We start from the raw sequence: 22,635 nt of genomic DNA on the forward strand, positions 1-22,635 counted from the left end.
GAGAAGGACATAAGTTCGGGGTGGACCTGCAGAAAAAGCCACAGTTTCCCTAAATAAACTGATGTCATCCTTTTAATTATGTTGTAATTAGTAAGTTACAATCTAGAGACAGCAAGATAATTCGCCTATTGATTCTTCAAATCTCAGGCACCTAAATTAGAGTAGCCAGGAGAATTCCAACTTTGTGTTCCCTTTGCCTGGCACCTTGACAAATTGAATCTCTCAGTTTGTAGAAAACTTAGGTCATAACAACAAGATTCACTGCAGGACTTCACAGCATCCATGGGAGGAAGGAAGACTGATGCTTGAAGAGAAAGTCTGGAATGTCCTGAGTTAATTAAGCATAACAGCAGAGGTACATCGTATATCAGTTCAGATCATGGCATCGATTTGCATCACTCTGAATTTCAGGACATTCACGTTTGGGACACAGTAGGACTAAAACCAGACCCCTGTGAAAAATGCAGTGACTACCAGGGAAGCAAAGGCCACAAGGAGATCGGAACTGATTCCTTGAGCTCTGCGGACAAGCACAGCCCTCGGCCCCACGCCGCAGCTGCCGGCCCCGCGCGCAGCCCTCAGCCTCGCGGGGGCGGCACCGGCACCGCCTCCTCAGGGCCGCGCGCGGCTCGCGCTGCCGCTCCGCGCCGTCAGTTCCGCCGCTCCGGGGCAACGGCAGGGAGGCCATGGTAATGGCGCCGCTCCCGCCCGGCGACGGGAGGACTAGAGGGCGGGCGGGGGGGGAAGCGGCCGGGGGGCAGCGGGCGCAGCCCCGGAGCTGCTTTCGTGCACGGCGAGCCCGCGGCCTCCTCCCCGGGGCCCGCGCTCGCCGTCGGGCGGAGCTGTGGTGGCTGCGGCCTAGCTGTGGTGTCCTCTCTCCTCGCAGGCCGAAGTGGAGGAAACCCTGAAGCGGATTGAAGCCCACAAAGGGGTTCTCGGAACTATTGCTATAAACTCCGAAGGTAAAACGTCCTCTGCTTTCTCCAAGTAACAAACTTGGTAGCGGCAATGAGTGTAGTAAGTCATGAGCACAAAATTGCAGATCATGAGGCGTTAACGCAATCCAATGGCAGTGTTTTATGGAGGTGGTGCAATTTTCAATACATGTTTCATCTTAAGACATGAACATTTGCTTTGTGGCTGTTTCTTGAAGCTCTCCATATGACATAGTTTTTCATTCAAGATAACAGAAAGCAGAAAAGTCAAGAGCCTTGACATAAATCTTCTCTGAAGAAATAACTACAAGTATCATAATCTGAAAAGTTCATGTCCTTCATCTGAAAAGTTCTAATAGAACAAAACACCACAAGAATAGTATCTACTGAACAAAGTTGGTCTCCTACTGTGGGAACCATTCCTTGGCACTGCTAAATATTCACAACTTCTTTAAATTGTATTATGGTGTGTTGTCATAGGTGGAAGAGCAAGTTTCATGTCAGGCCAGCTTTGGCTGTGATCCTTAAGATTGCAAGCCAAAAGGGAAACTGCTCATGGACCTCGGTTTTCAGAAGCTAGGCTGCCCAGGTTAACCTGTTTTAATCGTTCCTTTACAAAAAAAAACAAACACCACAAAGACAACTCACTCAATTTACCTTGCCCACAATTTAGTTGACCTCCTTCACTTTTACAATCCCCTAAAAAATCAATTGCACTAGCAGCAGTTTAGCAACAGGAGGCAAAAACACTAAGAAGGAAGCCTAAATGTTATTTAGTCTTTAGGAAATGAGGACAATTTCATTTGTGTGCCTGGACATGTTAAGTAAGATACTGAAAAGCTGCTTTGTGCCTGTACATGCTCATGTCTAGATATGGCTGTTCACTAAGCTGAAATGCAGTCTGGTTTCAGAACAAGTACTCTTTCAGCCATTTCTGTAGTCTGTTTCAGTAAACAGAGTGTGACTTGATCCAATGAGCACTTAGACTGAGCTGCAAACAAGAAATGAACAAAATCAAGCACTTAGGTAACACAAATGATCCTTTTTGAGCTTGCAGAGTGATACATTTCTCAAGGCAAAACCACCAATGTAATCTAATGGAAAAATAACCCAGTTTTCTTATGTTCTGTCACTTGGAATGGTTGACTTCTTGGCACAATATTGGTACGCTGTCCCCATCAGGAGTACTACTGCAGTCATCTTTACCTGTGGTCACTCTACAGTATTGAGGGAAAGCTCAGCCATAGCTGTGCAGAGTTAGGACAATAGCGTGCTTTTAGAAAGGCTGTTTTGGATTCCTTCTGTCTCAATTTGATTTGCAAAGGAGGAAGAACATTCCACTCCCATTTTTTGCACATTAGACTATTCACATCAAGGTATAAAGTCCCTCCATGTCCTCACTTCATCTTCACAAACCTGTAGAACATGTGGCCAGTCTGAAGCCGACGGACAAGACTAGTGCAGGAATTTTGGTTTTAGTTTCTCATTTAGAAATGTTTTAAGACCAGATGCCAGATGTGAATGCAAAAGAGCCTGTACTCCATGAGGATGTATTCAAGGTACCAAGAAGTTAGATGCCACAAACTCAACCTCAAAGTAGGTTTGCAAGTTTTTGTAATATCTCCCAATATCCATAATTAGCACTGGTCAATCTAATTACTTCAAATCTTTCTGTAGAAAATTAAATTTAATTTCTCTCTATCCTGAAACATTTCAAACAAATGTTCAAGTTAAATTAATCACAGTAAAAATACTCAAACCAGTGGTGCAGTAGTGGGGTTTCTTAGGCTGTTGGTGTTTCCTAAAAAGATGAAACCCTCTGTTCCTCACTAACATGAACACTTGTCTTTTACTAAGATTTCTGTAATAGTGTAGGTACACTTAGGTGTAATAGTATGCAGGTGAAATAGCAAATTAAAGAATCCTGGTACAAACATTGCCTGTCATTGATTTTAATGCTCAAAGTTGATTTGTTCATTGAAACCTGTGCTAAGTGTACATTGTTTATTTGCAAAATTTCATAAATGGTTGCTGTCCTTCACAGCTGAGAAGGATCACAGTACAGCATTTGTAATGAAGGATTTATTTGCCTTTGTCTAATTTGGGTGGCAGAGGCAAAGAGAATTTGTCCTAAAGTAAGCATAGCTCAGCTTTAATCTGAGGATGTCACTAGTGTCAACTCATTTTCCTGTTGTTATTAGACCTTGGAGGATCATTTAACATTCACCATTTTCATTAAAAGTGCTGTATTTGTTGAAGCAATCATTTAGATACAAGGTCATGTAAACTTGACACTAATTCATTGGTGCTTTTAAGTGACTTACTATTCAATGCTGTGATTATACAGATATTCTCATGCTAATGCAGTGCTTGGGAACACCTGTTTGTTTCCATTAGAACATCCCTTCCAATCTCTGTGTAATAAACATCAGACACAAAGGATGTACTGGGTCATTCTGTACACTTCTCCACACCACACATGCTACCAGTGCAGAGTTATTTCTCAAGTGATGACACAGGCTTCAAGTGATTCAAATAACACTTTCCTAGGAAAATTATGGAATAGTCTCATATCTGAGGTGGTTCTAGTATTTCTTTTGCTCCTTTGCCTCTAATTCTTTACCTGGCATTCATTATTTTTGCATGTTAATTCTTCTTTCGTAATCAAATTCTTCAACTTAAGTCATATTACTGTATTTTTGTATTCCTGTCCTGTCCATCTGGAAGATGCAATACAAGTGTACGCAAAGAGGTTGCCTTGCCAGCTTGTAATCTGTTGTCTTTGGTCAAATACATTTTTTATTAGTGAAACAAGCTGATTAAAGCCACACAGTTTTACATTTGCAGGATTACTGTGAACCCTTTTTTTAGTTTCACCTGGTACCCTATTAACATAAAATGCATGATTTGACAAATCATTGATAAACAATGATTCATTAAATCATCAAAAATTAATCTTGCCTTATGTGGTCATATATTTAATAGCAGGGACCAAGACACAATTGATGTATTACCAATTGTCAATATATTGCCACTAACAGGAAGGAATTGTTCCAAGGGTGGGTTTCCTTGCCAACTGCAGACATGCCACTTCTGCCCTTTGATTGCTCTTGGTGTTTCACTGGGGACGTGTCATTTCTATCACCGCACCCGCCAAGTGCTGCAGTTACAGTACGGGTTAGATTCTTGCAGCCAAGATACAAACTCAATGACAGTGTTTAAACTGATGAAGCACCATAACTGGTTAAGTACTACAGAATGGAATTTGATAGGTATTTAAGAGCCTTAAACAGCAATTAGGCTCCTTCAAAAGTTTCATAAGGCAACTGAATGTTTAATTGCCACTGATTAATATAAATTATACTTTAAGAAGCATGTAGATATCTGAAATCAACATAACTCCTTTCTGCTACAAACCGGAAAAACCTATGAAATCCTTGGTTTTTCTTTTATGATCTGCTGTATATGAAGAACATGCAACTTAACTGAATGATTATTAAAAATTATTTGTTTGCAGGAGTTCCAATAAGAACAACTTTTGATTACTCTACAACAGCCCAATATGCAAGTCTTATTCGAGAGCTCACCATGAAAGCTAGGAGCGCAGTGAGAGATCTTGATCCTGAGAATGATCTAACCTACCTTAGGATCAGATCAAAGAAACACGAAATCATGGTTGCTGCAGGTAATATTTCTATGAAAATAACAATCGAATTGTATGTCCTTTTAAGTTTCTTTTCATTCTTCACAAAGAAGGTTACTGTAGAAAATGCATTTTGAAAACAAGGATGTGAAAACAGAACTATATATTCACCATGTAACCAGATGTGTTAGTATTTTTAGGTACAGAGTTTATAGTATTCAAGCTTGGAGACAACCAAACAAGTCCAGATCTGATGAATGGTCTGGTTCCCATGGGTTTTCACAAAGGAAAACTGGGCAAGTCAAGCATTGTGTGTGCATATATATATAGTATTAAAGGCAGCAAATCCATTTTAGCTCCAAACAGATGCAAAAAAAAAAAAAAAAATCTTTTTTTTCCTAAAAATTATCTTTTACTTGGTATGTTATCATAACTGCCTAGCCAGAGGTGGGATTTGTGTCACAGGTATGCAGTATTATCACCAACATAGTAACTGTCATAGAATTATTCTCCTGAAAACAACCAGGGCAATATAGCAACCTGTAAATACAAATATATGTATCATTAGTTGTGTCTCTAAAAGAGCTAACAAGGCCAGATGAGCTGTGGTGAAGCTGTGGTCAGTTACTAGTACAGGATGAATCAGGCAAAGTGGAAGTGCTTGGTTGGGGCTGAGATCCTAATGTGTGCACCAGCTAACTGAGAGACTAGTGGTATGCCAGATTTTGACAGAGATACCCAATGAAGGCACGCAGAACAGAAAGGAAGCTTCAGGGATCTCCTCAGCATAGCCACTGGGGAGGACGTTGGCTCTGAGCTTGTAGTGGTGGAACGCCTTCACTGGGGTAGTCCTCTGGTGGCGATTTCCTAGCAAATGTAGAGCAGAGGTACTGCACGAGGTATGCGTTACCTTGCCTCGCTGGAATCATTTATAATGCTGCTATGAAACCAGTATGCGTGACAGAAGTCTGGCACTGTCACTAAGTGTAACATTAGTCATCAGCTGATACTAAGATTAAAATTTTAGTTTAGGTTCTATTTTGGAGTATAAACCTAATGCATTTTTTAAATCAGATCTTTTGCTCATTGGTTTGAACCGATGCACTTGATTCTTATTTTGTGTTTGCCCTTCACTTATGTTTTAGAGGTGGCTTTTAGACTAGGAACTATTAAAGCATGTTGACCTGAAAATAAGTGGTATAAAACGTGAAGCTTTTTTGCTAACGGGGAGATCAGTTGTTCAAAGGCTTGATTGTATTTGATATTAAGTTGCTTTTGGATGAAAGTGGCAATGCAGGAGTGCAGCTTCTTAACTCTCCAAATCAGATAGGACCCTCCTAAATTCACTGGATACTTTTGAGAAATGTTTCATTTAAAAATAGGTAACATTAAATAGCTGTCCAACTGAATTGTTTCCAGAACTTCCCTGGGCCTTTAGAATTATTAGGCAAAATCTGGCATGCTTAGAATTTATTCATAGCAGAAGTGTAGTCAAATCTTTTCTGCTTTTTTCACATCTAAATGGGGTTCTCAATTTTGAATAAACTAGTTAGTGAACTGAAAGAAGTTCCCTGCACCTGCATAAGAGGCTGCAGATGTCAAAAGTTTTTTATTATAACAAGTGCTAGCTTCCAGGTGCTTATCTTGGGACTTTCTTCATCTTGTTTAAACATCTTTACAGCTTCTTGAAAACAAATCTACTGCTTATGAAAATAGTTTTAATATGCTATAGTTAAGCTTTATGACACACTTTTTTTATCTGTAATCGTAGATTTTTGTACAAAGTGCTTACATTTTCTAAATTTTTTATATAAATGCTATTGCTTTTGCTTATGTGTTATAAGCAAATAAAAAGTTGGAGAGGAATAGATGAATAAAGAGTTTCTGGAAATAAGATGTAATATTTTAACTGAACATTTTTGTATATTTTGCAGATAAGGAGCGTCTCCTGATTGCTGTTCAGGAGCCATGCAAATAGTCCTCCTACGACTAAACGATATGTTTAGAGACAGTTATGTAGTTCTGCGTGTTAGAGTAGTATTACTTGTTGATACTTAATATCAAACATAGCACTAAGTAATTTTACGTAAAGTGTAACCGTTACATTGACAACATTTCAGTCAAAGTTCTCAGTTGTGGCTGTATCAGTTTGTGTTTGAGCAAATCATAAACATACAATATTTTGACATATGCATTATCTTGATACTCAGAAGAGCAATAATAAAGCAAAATGCTTAAAACTCTCTTTAATGGATGTTCAAGCTATTCTTGCAATTAAATCATTCGCTTTACACTTCTAACATTATGTTGGAGGAGAAATCGTCCCTCATGGGAAGTTGCAGATCACATGTATACATACATCTATAAATGTGTCCTTATGAACTACAGTAACCACAGTTACACGAACCAAAGAAAACTGCAGGACTTCACAGCATCCATGGGAGGAAGGAAGACTGATGCTTGAAGAGAAAGTCTGGAATGTCCTGAGTTAATTAAGCATAACAGCAGAGGTACATCGTATATCAGTTCACAGATCATGGTATTGATTTGCATTACTCTGAATTTCAGGACATTCACGTTTGGGGACACAGTAGGACTGAAAACAGACCCCTGTGAAAAATACAGTGACTACCAGGAAAGCAAAGGCCACAAGGAGATCGGAACTGATTCCTTGAGCTCTGCGGACAATTTGAAAGAGAAAAGGTTAATTCTCCTTCAGGATGCAACCAAGCAGAAAATCAGCTAGTCCAAATACATGCAATTTTTGGCTATCATCTCTGCAAATTACCCTTAAATAATAATGAAAGTACTCAGAATTTATTTCTGAAGAATTTTCAATAGTTACATTGAACAGGGTACACTGAAAGTATCAACCCCCCCAAAAAATTCATAAGCCCTTTGGGTGTGGAACAGGTTCCCTGAATTTCCAGGGAAAGGTAGAGGAAAAAGGAGATCCATATTTAGGAAGAGGAGTTCCATTTTACAGTGTCTTTTTTGACTTCTGCTGTAGATCATACTCAAAGACAGTATTTACTCAGTGCCTGTGGATCAGATAAGCATGGGGAACAAATATTAAATGTGCACACTACAAAAAAAATCCTCACATGAAAATTTGGCAACTGAATGCTTAAGTTAACATTAGCATATTCAAATCAGCTTTTGTGAGCAAGCCTGCTATCTTCAGCTTCTGTTTCACAAAGAACAACAAAAGTGGATATTTTCTTAGAGCAGAGGAAGGCATTTCAAATAACATTATGAAATTAGAAGTTATGTTTCCTAAACAAACACGCCAGCATAGGCAAATGATGCTCTTTCCTTCACGCAGTATCCTTTACTACTTATAAGTATTAATGTTGTTCCAGGAGATAAAGGAATCTAGAAGGTGCTTCATAATTTCAGCTCTACTCAGACACCCTTGGTGACAGACATTTCTAATATAGATAAGAAGGATGGAACGGATATTAAAGCGGAACATCTCCCCTTCTCTTCTATGTTATTGTAGCAGAGTTTTACCTCAAGCACCTTCTCAGTGCCATGGAACTGGTGTCAGTTATTGCAGATGCCACTGTGATCTGCCCAAGAGGAAAAGGCATAGGTGTGTGTTAACACTCCCCGTCAGTGAGAGATCTCATATATTGCACATTATAATGAAAGAATGGGGGTGTGCGTGTCAGTGGAGGGGGGAACTGGAGAGAAGAAGGAAGAACAGAATTATTCACTTGCTCAATAAGTAAATAAAGGAAAATTTAAAATGTCTCAAATTATGCATTTTCATTCCTACATAGACTGATGCTTCCTTTTGATATGCAGTCTTTAAAAACACCACATGGCAGGCAAAGACAGGAATTCTTTTCTAGGTTTTAGCAGTTTTCTACTGTGGCTTCACACCATTTTTTAATGGTAATGTAAGCCCCTGTGTAACACACTTAAACCTGTGAGCAAGAGCTTGCATTTCTTTTTATTTTCATGTCTATTTAGCTCAAGAATCCCCAGTGCTTCGTAGCCCACAGGCTGAAAGCAGGTCCGTTTCCTTTCTTGTGTGGCCATTAGATGGCAGACAACCGAACGTCCATTGCTGCACAGCGTGTCCTGCAGGTTATGAAATCAGCAGGAAAATGCTGCCGCTCTCTAAATTAGCTTGCTGCACATCCACTGACAATAGAGCACACAGCATCCCAAGGCCTTCCGAGCCCCTTTCCTGCTCTTCACTCCCAAAGCATACATTGCAGTAACCCAAACCCTGAAATAAAACCACATAACAGCCATTCCTTCCTCTTTCCCTGACAGTCAGTTGCACTCAACTTTAAGCAGAAAGCACCATCCTAACCTCCATTCCCTACCATTCCTGCACTCATGATTAATCTCTGCAATTAAGTAACTGGTCTCATTGGAACTATGATTTCCCCATGGCAGGATTTCTCAACAGTATGAGAAAATGCCCGATGTTGCTCTCCTACTAAAGAGCTGTTTAAGCAAGGCAGTATAGCAGCACACTCGTAGCCTCCTTTTTGAATCAGCACTGCGATATTTGCAAGGGTATTTACCTGTGCTAAACAGACTTTGTTTTTCACAAGTCAGTGATATCATCTACACACACCTGCTGACATTGGGAGCACATTTGCAACGCACAAAACCAAATATAAGCCCGGAAACATGTCTTATAAATGCAATCCATTTCTGTCCTTCAGATATACCCATACAAAAACCCATTTCTTGGTGTAATTGCATTGTTAGTCTTTGAAAAATGCCAAAAGATTAATGGAAAAATGCTCTCCTCTGTGACATCAACAATAGGAAATTTCCATCTATTGTCATTCGAATGAGGTGTGACTGGTAGAGTGACTTTTTCACTGGTGAAAGACCTGTGAACATATGCATCAACAGCACAAGAGACCTTTGCCCATACAAGCTGTGGAAATAGCGTTGCACGTACATCTTGATTACTTATGGCCTCCATCCCATATAAACGGCATCCAATCGCACCAAGAAAACCCCATTCTTGCACAGCCTTTCACTGAGAGTTTCTAAATGGAAGTCCTGCGTACATGAAAGCTGCTGTCAGACAAAGGAGTACCAGGTTTGTGCATGCTTTTTCAGCAGTCCAACTTCATGATGTGTTTGAATAATGTCTGTGTGAAGCACAGCCAAGTGTAAGTTAATGGGAGTCTTTATCTGTGGGATACATTTAGAGTGGGGATAATGCAAATACACGTGCACCCGCACTGCATGTCGTATATGCCTATACGTCAGCATTGAAAGCAACGCCAGCTTTAGCAAACGTGGTCAGGGTAAAGTATCTACAGGAGCAAATTTACAGCAGAGGTAGGAGGCATTATAAAAGTCATAGTCATTTACAGAACTACAAAAATTGTATCAACAGACATCAATATAACCCGTTAGTCATTCACAAGCTGTATCCCATCCAACAATCAATTTCCGAAAGATTTTCTTAAAAAGTCCAGGACACTTTGCAATCATGCTAAATCCAGATAAAGAAATGAATGCTTATGTGCTGTTACCTGGAGCATGGAGGGACGTGCTTCAAGTAACATAAAAGGCATAGAACTTGACTCTAAAATTGTAAGAGGAGAAGCCCAACATAACACTTGGCAAAAAACTCTTTCTCCAGTTATGCTTCTGCATTATAACTTCTCATAATTCTATTATTTGAAAAGATGTTGGACTGTAGAGACCTATCTTGGTTCACCATGCCCAGGTCAGACTGTGCAGGTGCAAGCCTTCCCCGTAAGGCCCCAGTATGCGGCGATAAATTGAAAAGGGGCTGAGTTTGTTTAGAAGTGAGAGGTGCGTAGATACCGTATTGCCCCACTGTGAACTGGGAAAACTCGTTTCACCTTCCTCCACCCACTGCACCAACTGATCATCAATCGATTCGCGAGGGTCGCTCACTCACGCACCCTGCTTGGCTCCCGTGCCAGCTCAGTCCTTGAGCACAGCTGAATATCCAGAGAACAGAATCTGCTCTTGACTCCACACTATGAGGGTCCAGGTTTGAAGTTAAGCAGCCAAGACCCCGACATTCACTCAACACTGAACCACGCATCGAATTCACCTTCCCCACTTGCGCTCACTTAATCACTGAGCTGGGGATTCAGTTGTCTGCTGTAGAAACAATTATTTCTGCATATTAGACTCAAGGGCTGTGTGCTACATTATCTTGATCAGAAATTAATACTTTGGCATGCCAAGATTTGAAAATTTGCCCAAGAAACTGAGACCACAGCTGCTAGTGCCTAGTAATGTGCTACATGATATTTCAGGACCTGTCTACAGTTCAAAGCTTCTTGCACCGTATTCCCCAAACAGAGCACAGTGTGCACCACAGCCAGCCTGCGCACACACCGCTGGCAGCCCCTGGGGACAGGCTTTTCTGTGCTGCCATTACAGAACCTGTCTTTTAAATGTGGAGCTTATTTTTAAATTCTCCTTATGGGTAATGAATAACACTATTTTATTTCATTAATAATGTTAGGAGATTAGGAGGTATTTTATGGCCTGTATTCCACATGCTCTGGAAATAATTTTAACAAATACTACATCAGAGTAAGTGTGCATGCTGCACAACAGACATCATCTACTTATGCTATCCTTCAATATACAGAGGGATAAATATGAATCCCACACGTGGGAAATTGTTAATATTATAGCACACAAGAAATCTTAGTGAATAGTCTCATAATATATTATTCATTACACATACTGCTTGAAGACAGAGTTCCCATGACTACAGCATAAAACCAGTTTACTCATAGTATAAACTATGAGTTCAAAAACACATCCCAACATAGCTGGCTACCCTTTAAGTTACCACAGAAAGGCTCAACAACGCAGGTTATTGTTCAGTGCAGAATGACTAAACATGAGCAATACATACTGTAGATGTGATCATTCACAGATGTCACACTCCACTTGTGTCTTATCTCCTTGGGACTCCCATATCCCAGATTTCCAGACCCAACTCACTCTTGCACCATGATACCACTACCTCATTAGACCCTTAGTTCTTCCCTTGTTTCCTTGGACTGCAGGCATAGGTTATCTTTTAATACATCTTTATTTAACAGCACTGGAAATTTTAACTGAGCTGACATACACATTGCATATGTTGCTGAATTGTATGCTCTAACGCTAGTTCAGTGCTCTACTATCCTGAAGACACTCATAATATGAGCCAGAATTACAGTTTTCAAAGCTGCCTACATGACTTTAAAGCCCAAGTGTTTGAATTGGTTTTGGTATTTTTCTTCGAGATTTTGAAAGCCCAACCAAATTTTGAACTTGCAAATCTATCGGCAAAAATATTTCTGGTTTAATTCTGCATCTGCAATGTAGCCCATGTGGATGTCTTACAACTTTTCTACAGCATTAGTATGCATGTGCATGTGTTATCACTCCTGTTACAAAACTGCTTACATACCACCCTTTTCTAGTGGCTCAAAAGATCTCAGCTGGATATTCATGTATAATTATTTTCACATAGTCATCCTCTGCCTGGGAGAATTTACAGTGGCCTGTTACTGGAAATTGCTGTAAATCATTTTTGGCTGATGTTTTACACATACAATGAACAAATGCACAAAGACCACATGATGGATAAATTCAGTTAAAATCTTTTTAAAACCATTATTCTTAGTTCTAGACTACACATGACTGATTTAACAATGCTTTGATGATGGAATAGGGGAGTCCCTGGAGCTCCAGCAAGAAAAATACACCCTCCTATTGCAGGGCATGTTTCCATCCATGCACCTGAATTATTAAATCAGCTATCACTGTTCTAAGATAAATGTTCAGGACTTCTCTTTCTACACCATCCATACTGGTGGTTGTATTTCCTTTCCTATCATTATGCTTTTCTCAGACATTGGCTGGGTTTGTCCACCTAATTTCTACCTTTATAACTTGACTGCTTCCTCTCATGAATACATTCATTTTTTCTTGCATTTTGGTGCATCTAGTTCAGATTTTCATTTCTGGCTTTTTTAGAGCATTTGGCTTTGGCTATTTACAGGTTTGGCCACATAGCAGAATGGGAGAAAAGGGAAAATGATTTTAAAACATCTCCGCACAGGAAGACACAGTAAAAACAGAACAGGTAATTGTCGGTATTATCAACTAAATCCTTTTCAACAAATTCCTTTGACACAGACCTGAAAAATAAAAGCATTATTAACCATTAACTATGTAACTTCTGTGCGTGACTCACTCCAGCAGGAAAAGCCACTGCCCCTGACCCAGGGAGTCTACCGCAAACACCACTTTCTGCTCCGTGAACAGGGCAACATCCTCTGTGCCGTGCTACTGATTTTCATGGAGGAAATCTGGTTAAATACCTCCGAGCATCCCCCCGGGTAGCTGGTTCCCCCGCTTCTTTTCAATGGACCAATATTTTACTCTCCAAGCACTGACAATAAATATCAGGTTATCTTCCTAAACACTGTGCAGCCTTCTGAATCTGCCGATTCACAGCAAAGTGAAGGTACCCTGGGAGGGTAACCATCCATGTGATTACAGAGCGTGGATAGAGGACGTGCATTATGCAAAGCCAGGCGTGATGAGGGTGGCTGACCAGACTTGCAAAGACTGTGGAAAGACACCGTGCTTCAAATGTAACTGCTGCAGTTTCCTCCTTCCCCACAGTTGCCCAAGCGATGAAGGCAAGCCAGTGGCTTGCTGACCATCTTCTCATTAAACTCAAAGAAAATTTGGTCTCTGACTTCATTAGGAGCGGCCTCAAGCCTTAATGACTTGGAAAAAAAGGCTTTTAACAGCCTGCTTTGTCCTTAAATTAAAATTTAAAAAGCATCTCAAACACCCAAGAATTTTTATTTTGAACTACTTTTAAACAATGAAAAGGAACTTAGAGGAATATTAATTAGCATTAGAGCTGAGGACTTGCAAGGCAATTTCAGCTTGGTATGGCTTGAAATGGCTGCTTTACAAACCCACGAGAAATGAAGTTTCTGATGCAAATAGCAGATAGTTTAATCTTACTGCTCTGTTGCAGCAAACAAACAAGGATGCAAACAAACAAGGACACAAACAATGTATTTTGCTTGGTTAATTGATATTATTCTGATAACTGTTTCCATGACCACCAGCTGTACACTTCTCCCTGGCTTCTGCTTCTGCTAGCCTTTAAGGCACTAAAATCATCTCGCTGCTGAGCCGGTAGAGCCCACCCAAAATTCTCTTTAGAAATTATTATGCCTTTAAAAAAAAAAACTACGCAGTTTTGTTGTCATACCAATCGTTATGCCTTTGGATCATCTCAATGACTAATAGCACCTATTATGACTTTTAAACTTGACAGACGTCAGCTTAGCACCATATTGAGAAGATAATCATGTGTAACTTATGCTGTAACTAAGTAAATTGCAGTAAACAAGCAGCAAAAGTCACTGTCAGTTAAGAGAGCAGATGACAAATCTAAAACAAGGTCTGTGGTTTCCAAACTATCTGCATTTCATTTTAATCTTTCAGAAGAAGTAGCACAGAATAGACCTTTGTTATTGTGTCTCATACTTACTCTTATGGATCATTAATTATAGTTCTAAAAAATATATAATTCTGAATAGAGTTGGCTGAATAATTCATAACAGTTACACTTCCCTGCGAGTGTTGTCTGCAAGTAGATCATGATCATCTTAGCTGTATTCATTATTTAAAATTATTTGCCAAATATCTCCTACAGATAGTTCTTGATCTGTAGTTATTTGGGAATTGCAAGTTGCAAATATGTAAAATTTATACACTGGACATTCACAGCTTGATATTTGGTCAAAAACATACATCTAGTCATTTGCTTGTGTATGCAATTACCATGCTCAGAAAATCACTTAGGCTTTCTCATTTAAACATAGACCTGAATTAATACGAGTTAGTACCATGAATCTTCAGCACTGACTAGTAAGCGTGTCTGTCAGGCACAAGCCATGTGTTTCCTCCTTGAGTCAAGACCCTTCTGCTCTGCGGATATGCACAAAGAGCAAAGATCTTCTTGCCCGGAAAAGTGTCACACAGCGGAGACAGATGGCAGGGACAATATGGAGACAGCGTCACGATCCTCTGCATGCAGGGGCAATCGGCTTGGGAACTAATTTTCAGAGATACGAAAAGGAGATGAACTGAAATGTCTGAATGCCATCTTCTCATGCATGAGGTAGAAAACTAAGTGACTGAAATAGAGACAAACTGTCAGCTGAAATGCCAGTATGAAACCCCTAGGAAAGAAACTTAGCCAACTTGGCGAAAGCAGGTGTCTTCCAGATGTGGATCTTTCAAAGACTCTTTGTTTATGCAGACAACATCCAAGTATTGCAGGAGTTTTAAGTATTTGATGAGCTAAAATCTGGTAGCAGATGCTCCAGGATAAACCCATCTTCCACCACTGAAGCCACTGGAATTACTCTGGATTTACTACAGCAGCAGGGAGATGAGAATGTTTCTGAGTGAGAACTTCTGCTCCTTGATGACCTTTAAGAGACCAGAATTCTTTGGACATATTTCTCATAATTACTATAATTAAAACTATGATTGGTCTTGCACACGTGTTTGAAGGCAAGCCACCCATTCCGCTCTAGTTCAGCACAAAGCCTGTTCTCAGTGCAGCATTAGGAAGAAAGGTTCTTGTTACTCTAACTCCCTGAAGCCAAGGCCTCAGCAGCATAATCTGAGCCATAGGTAAGTACAGGACCAAACAAGCATCACATAAGCAATTTGCTTATGTCCTCTATTTCTCCTGCCCAGAAAGAAGATGAAAGGGAAGGTGGTGAGCCTAAAAAGCAAAAGGATAGTGGAAAGGCAGCAGTGGAAGGAGTAGATTCCCCAGGCAGAAAAAAGGAGGCCAAGTTATCCTGAAACACCTCTGAATGCAGACTATTGTATCATATATAGACCAGTGACCTTGGTGGGATCAACATATCACCTGGATAACTAGTGTAGCTGATGTCTTTTACTACATGGAGCAGTAAGCTTCTTGAAATAAGCCACAATTATTTCTGCTGTTGTTACGGTTGAAAGAAACATCCCCTGTACATCAAGTCAGGAATTTACACCTTTTGTAACAGAAGATCCAAACTACCATTTTACATATATTCATAAGACCTCAGATTAAACTCAGAATGAGTCCCACCAGAAAAAATATTGATCTATACAGATATTTTCTCAATGGTTTATTAGGTACAGAGTACTACATGGGCTGTCACCCACGTAACTGCTTGTACTCCATTTGCCAGATGTTGTTTGTATGTCCACAGCAATGTAGTTATATTAAAATATATGAAACTCTGATTTTTGCTGGCTGCTCAGCAATACCACTGTCCTGGTTTGGCCTAAACCAGGCCGATTTTCCTTTCAGTGATTTTTACTTTCAGCTAAGTCTCCTCTAAGTAACTGCACTTTCTGAAACTAACTGAGCGTCCTGGCCTGATGCAGGCTTCCAGCAAGATACAGTTAAGAGAGTGGTGGTGAATGGGGCAAAGTCCAACTGGCAGCCAGTCACTAGCGGTGTCCCCCAGGGCTCAGTTCTGGGGCCGGTGCTGTTCAATATCTTTATAGATGATCTAGACGTAGGGATTGAGTGCACCCTCAGCAAATTTGCAGATGACACCAAGCTGGGTGGGAGTGTCGATCTGCTGGAGGGTAGGAAGGCTCTACAGAGGAATCTGGACAGGTTAGATAGATGGGCCGAGACCAACGGCATGAGGTTCAACAAGAACAAGTGCCAGTTCTTACACTTTGGCCACAACAACCCCATGCAGCGCTACAGGCTGGGGGAACAGTGGTTAGAAAGCAGCCCGGCGGAAAGAAACCTGGGGGTGCTGATCGACAGCCAGCTAAACATGAGCCAGCAGTGTGCCCAGGTGGCCAAGAAGGCCAATGGCATCCTGGCCTCTATTAAGAATAGTGTAGCCAGCCGGTCTAGGGAAGTGATCGTCCCTCTGTACTCGGCACTGGTGAGGCCACATCTTGAGTACTGTGTTCAGTTCTGGGCCCCACACTTCAAGAAAGATATTGAGGTGTTGGAGCGAGTCCAGAGGAGGGCAACCAAGCTGGTGAAGGGTCTGGAGGGTCTGTCCTACGAGGAACGGCTGAGGGACCTGGGGTTGTTTAGCCTGGAGAAGAGGAGGCTCAGAGGTGACCTTATTGCAGTCTACAACTACCTGAGGGGAGGTTGTAGTGAAGTGGGAGTCGGCCTCTTCTCCCGGGCAACTAGCGATAGGACAAGAGGACACAGCCTCAAGCTTCGCCAGGGGAGGTTCAGGTTGGACATTAGGAAGAATTTCTTCTCAGCAAGGGTTATTAGACATTGGAATGGGCTGCCCAGGGAGGTGGTAGAGTCACCATCTCTGGAGGTGTTTAAGAAAAGACTGGACATGGCACTTAGTGCCATGGTCTAGTTGACAGGGTGGTGTCAGGGCAACGGTTGGACTCGATGATCCCTGAGGTCTCTTCCAACCTGGTTGATTCTGTGAGTCTGTGAGACATTAACTGCAGATTTAACTTCTTCATTGACCTCAGTACAAGTCAATTAGTGGCTTAATATTGCTCAGACATTCATTAAAGCTTGAAGTGGGCAGAATTTCATCTGTTTGATTCTTGCTGTTTAAGAGTGTCCAGGGAGAATATTTACAATTGGTGGGTTGTGACCACCTACTTTTGGAGGAAAACCACAGATTTTCTCTGCAGTAAACAGTATGTTATCCTGATAAGAATTTGTACTGAGTCACAATACAGAGATATCCTCCAATTATTAGAGTTACTCAATGGCCAAGTTTTTCTGCAGTCTTAGAGACGTGCTACTTCCATTACCACCTGCCTCATTTAATGTATTACGTTTTGACAACTCCTGGTTCTGTAGCATCCCTTTCTGTTGTCTGCCCCATTATCTGATGGTCTAGTAACACCACTTAGGTAAGAAAACTATGTTTAGTTGTAAGATAATGCCAGTCAATAATTATGTTTCCTTTTAATAATTACAATAGGAAACGTTTCATTCTTTGATATTATTACAATGTTACATGTTTACATTGATTCAGTTCTGGTCATCCACAGTCACTGTCATTTGTATTTCTGTAGCATGTTAGAGAGACGCCTCAACACTCCTGATGCAATACGTGGCTGTAGATTCAAATTTGTCAGGAGCCTAAGAGAGTTCTCATCAGGGATTAGCCTAGACACCATCTGCAACAATTATAAATCATCTCGATAGGAAAAGCCTGGAAAGCGCATTTAGGAGTATGCAAAGTAAATCAGACTGGGCCAAATGCATCCCGTCTGCTCCTAAGCACCAACTCTCATCTCCATATCCACTGTGGCTGCTCAGCTCCTTCAGCTCTGCCAACCAGACCCTGCTGCTTCTCTCTCTTTGCCAGGCAGGCACTAAGTATTGATTTTCGGAGTATATCTTAAACACGTGCTGTTCTGTGCCCAGCCGCTGTCAATGCATATTAACTGCATAACGGATCTAATATGTAGCTACTCTACTTTGTATGTACAAATGGCATCACCCTAAGTTTTTGCACACTGACCCTGCTTCAGCTCACACCTCCAGCACAGAAGGGACCTCATGCTTTTGGTCTCTTGCAGAGAAAGAACAGAACCAGAAGGAAAAGTGTGCAAACTCTCATATGAACATATGGGGAAGAAAGAGAAAGATCCTCTATTGAGTTCAATAGAGCTATGATGATTTATATCCCCTGCAAATCAGCTTCTTGATCTATAAAAGCAGGCTGTTAGAGGGAGGCTTGGGCAGCTGGAGTGAATACAGCTGTGTAACAGCCACTCTGCTCCATTTTTACCTCAAGCATCATTTGCAAAAGCAGCCGGCAACAACTCCTGTTCTCATCCCAATATTGATTGTGGTGGTTGCTGATGTATGAAGCAGAACACAAGTTAATTATCAGACTCCGGGTTAAGTTTGCCTGACTGGCAGTTAGAGGAAACCTTACCTTGATGTGTAAACTCAAAGAATATGTTAAGGAAGATAGCTGAAGGAAAGTAAACACGGAGCGCAAAGGCCGCAGCCAGTGGGTTTGCCTTCTTACACGTGCAGCCCACAGTCTGCAACCTGCTCCCTGCAAACAGCTCTAACTCCACAGTTAAAAGTAGCATGTGGAAAAGATACTATAAAAAGCAACTGTATTGATGATTTATAGGTCTCTGGCTGTCTGTTATCCAGCACAGAGGGTCTTATCTTCAGGTGATTTGTTCATGGCACTATCTTTACAGAACAGTAAAAAGTATGAAATATCTGTCATGATAGCACGCAAATATCCCAGACTGTCCCCTCTTTATAATGGATGACTGAAGACAAGTAACAGTTGGTAAGGAAAATTAATGTCTCAAGAAGAAATTAAAAAGGCACATTCATGAGCTGATGAAATGCCCGTGGATCCTTTCAGTTACCTAAAGGCCTGTCTCTCTCATAGGTTTAGCTATAGATGGAGGTTATTGCTCCATGCACGCTAACGACTTCACCTACGAGAATACAAAGGATTTCTTATACCAGGGGAAAGACCTGTGCAGACCAGTGCAGCAGGGCAATAACGATCTCTAACTCTTCTAATGCCTTTCCCTGATCAGACCATTTGCCCCTAAAATGTAGCCCAGCTTTTTCTTTCTCAATTAAATTCCAATATCATCCCCTCCAACATGGTATAATTTAATAACTGTAGTACTTAGGGAAAGTGAGATGCAAATCCAAACTTCCACACGGTAAAGGAGGTACCCAAATACAAGCTCCAGCAGCCTGACTATGGCTCAGTCGCTAGGCCACTGGAAGAGAAGGGGGCTATTGCTGTGATGCCTCTTCCCCCTTGCCAAGCTTTAAAGAAAGCAACATTTATCAGTGTATTTTGGATGAAGCTGATCAAGTCAGGGTGATATATGTTCCCCAAGAAAGTCACCCAGGTCAGGCCTCTAGGTGATGTGGATGGAGAGGCACCTCATTGCAGAGCAGGACCAGATGCTCAGTCTCATCAACACATTTTGATGTCTTGGATTATCAATGATTTTGGGTGGCATGTAAGAAGGATTTTTGTGTCTTGCAGGGAACTTTACACATAAAAAGGAGTTAATTTGACAGTTAAGAGAGTTAATTCCAGAGTTACAGAGTTAATTCCAGCAGAGCCTGGAGTTAGCCTGAACCATTCCTGACTGGCAAGCTGGGAGTGGGACCAGCTTAATTAATTCCTTTTCTTCAGCACTTTAAAGAAGGGAGAGTATATTTGCATCCACTTGCCATCCCACAGCCAAACTCTGCGCCTTCTTCTGTTACTCCAACTGCAGTGAAACCCTTCTCGGCCATACAGCACACACCACGGAGCAATCCTATCCGAGCTGGTACAAGGGGATTGTAACAAAAACCTGTCCTCTGCCAGGCTGGAACACAAAAGGTTCCTCCGACAGCTGCCTGAGCCCACAGCCCTGCTCCCACCAATAATCCCCTCCTCCATCATTTAATAAGCTTCACCATAGCGAGGTTCGCCCTCCCCCACCACGCGATTCCCTTTCCCATTCCCCAGACAAGCTGTGACAGCCGCAAAGAAGAAATATTCCCTGGTGCATTGTTAAAGGCCTAACTCCCCAAGCCAAAGGCAGGCTCAGTTAACATGAAAGCCTTCTCCCTTGTGAGCAACCTGAGCTGAGATTAAGGAATGAGCCCACATTGTCAACCTTAACCCCGATATGAGGCTGGTAACTAGGGCAACAGCATCTCACAAATACACCAGGCCATGCTATTCTGTCTTCTTACACTGCAACATAAAAAGTGATGGGCAAATAAAAACCAAATATCGCCCACTCCTCTGGCTCATATTTTAGTCCTGGACTTTACTAAGAGCTATGAATGGTTATTTATTAATGCTGATATTAATGCAAAAAGATAATCTTTTTCACTCCGTATGTGCAGCGTACCCCAGATGATAGCGTGCTCCTTTCTCGCTTGGACTGCAGTGTAATGATTTGCAGAAGGTAGCACAAAATCATCTTCCCAATATTAGACTCAAGCTGCTTGTCTGGTTTAGCTTGATCTTTATTTATAGAATCTGAGTCTGGGAGCTTTTTGTATGTGGAGCAGGACATAGTGACCTACTCTGGCTCAGTTATATAACAGTTTCAAAGCAGACTTAGTGTAAATTGACCCTAATCTGATCTCAAATTGTAACACATTATAATTCCAAAAATAAATCAGCATTTATCTCACTCTATGCAATTCATTTATTTTCACAATTGGAAATAACCAAAGAGCAACAAACCTAAGTGTTATTAAGCAATTCCTTAAACTTTTTTAAAAATCCCTCATTAACTATAAATATCACAACTAATACGTTATTATACCACACAGCTTGGGAGAGCTCTGTAATGTACTTTACTCAGCTTTAGAGCCAGTTTCGAAATGCAAATACTATATTCACAGAAAGCAAATTTAAAGAAAAGTTTTCCACGCAGTTTTTGAAAGCATACCCTTAAAATTCCGCCAGCCAAATTTGCAAGGAGACGGAAACCTGTGCACACCTTTAAGCACACAAGTAGCACTCTCTCCCCATCAGTGTCTGCGCACGCAAATTTACAGCTCCATCCCCACAAGCACCTTCCCTGGGCATCTTAATTGTACATTTCAATTGGGGTCATGGAAAGGGAATACAAAAGAGGTATAAACATGGCTCAGAAAATTAATTTGCAAACCTGAATCAGTATTCACAGATATTTTTACAACATTTGCCTAACTTGCTGGTGAATAACAGCTGTATGAAAACATGGAGGCATGTTTGGAGTGTTTTTTAATAACTTTGAACAATAACTCCCTGCCAAACAGCTGTTATAAAAGGGTCTTAGTATCAATGGAAAACAGGTCGATCACATTCTTCCTTTATATTGTTACTAACTAATTAATCAGCCAAACTGATTATGCATGCTATTTAAATTTGGCCTTTCTAAAATGCCATAGCTTGGGTTCAAAGTGATTTCTTATATGGTAATACTTATATTAATTTATAGGGATTATTTGCATGGTAAAAAAGGCTCCAGTCCCACAGACTGACCCAGTATGAGCAGATCATTCTTCGCAGGCGGTTGCTGGTTGAAGTCCTGCACAGATCAGATTGTGCAGGGGGTAACTAATTGACATTCATCTTTACTATCAGTGAGTAACACACAGATGGGCTTTGGCGTTGTGCAAACAGCAGTAAGTGTGCATGCTTTCAAGTGCAGCTATTAACGTCCATACTGATAGCCCTTGCATTATGCAGGTTATAAAGCATTCCTGGATGATTAGAAGCCATCTTCTGAGATACTTGTCCACTCCTCTATATATCAAGTGATTCATTCTCTATTTGTTCAGTAGAATAGAGCCTCCTGCTTACTTACAGTATTCAGAATATTTCACATTGATGTGTATGGGAGGGGCAACAACTTTTCCTGTTGCTGCTATCTGTTCCTTTTTGTTTATTTTAAACTATGTTTGCCCAACACCTTTTGCAAATGATCATTTGTATATTTTTTTGTTTGTGCACCAGCTAGTTGAGTCTTGTCAAAAAACTCTTGATGTAAGGACCTCAGAACAGGGACAGTGCTCATTTTCTGTGCAGATTTGTATTAATTAATGAGGAAACACTGCACCATTTGGAAGGGTATTCACCTTCAGACTTCTTGGCAGCTTGGTTCTGGGCAAAAATACCTCTCTGGACACTGGCAGTATGTTATCACATGGAGATGCAGCATCTGATCCCACTGTGATACCCACAGAGAGCTCCAAAACAGAGTTCCTTACACGCTTTCCAAAGCATTACCTAACTCGCATTTTAGCTCAGACAGACTCAGGGTAGGGTTTGTTTGTTTAGATAAGGTTTCAAGGACAACATACAGGAAGAAAAAGGACTTATTTTTGCCATTCAGGTTTTCACCATTCCCTCTGAGTCCTCCATAGATGTCTCTTTCTTTCTCAGAGGAGGCAGAGGAAGAGATCTCACCAAGGAAAGGCTGTAGGTAAGAGGGAGACAGCTTCTCCCAAGGGAGGTCTCAGCCATGCTGCAG

The 22,635-nt window shown here is 41.0% G+C and overlaps 1 protein-coding gene across 1 annotated transcript; it reads left to right on the top strand.

Moving 5' to 3' along the window:
- The first annotated feature begins 621 nt into the window (after positions 1 to 621).
- On the top strand, positions 622 to 6,823 carry LOC137669347 (dynein light chain roadblock-type 2-like). The gene is made up of 4 exons (XM_068411397.1): positions 622 to 689; positions 887 to 962; positions 4,453 to 4,620; positions 6,513 to 6,823. Exons 1-4 carry the CDS (start codon positions 687 to 689, stop codon positions 6,554 to 6,556), a joined length of 291 nt encoding a protein of 96 aa, XP_068267498.1. The 5' UTR covers positions 622 to 686; the 3' UTR covers positions 6,557 to 6,823.
- Positions 6,824 to 22,635: the final 15,812 nt, after the last annotated feature.

This window comes from Nyctibius grandis, chromosome 12, assembly GCF_013368605.1.
Source record: "Nyctibius grandis isolate bNycGra1 chromosome 12, bNycGra1.pri, whole genome shotgun sequence".
In the NCBI taxonomy this organism is placed as follows: domain Eukaryota; kingdom Metazoa; phylum Chordata; class Aves; order Nyctibiiformes; family Nyctibiidae; genus Nyctibius; species Nyctibius grandis.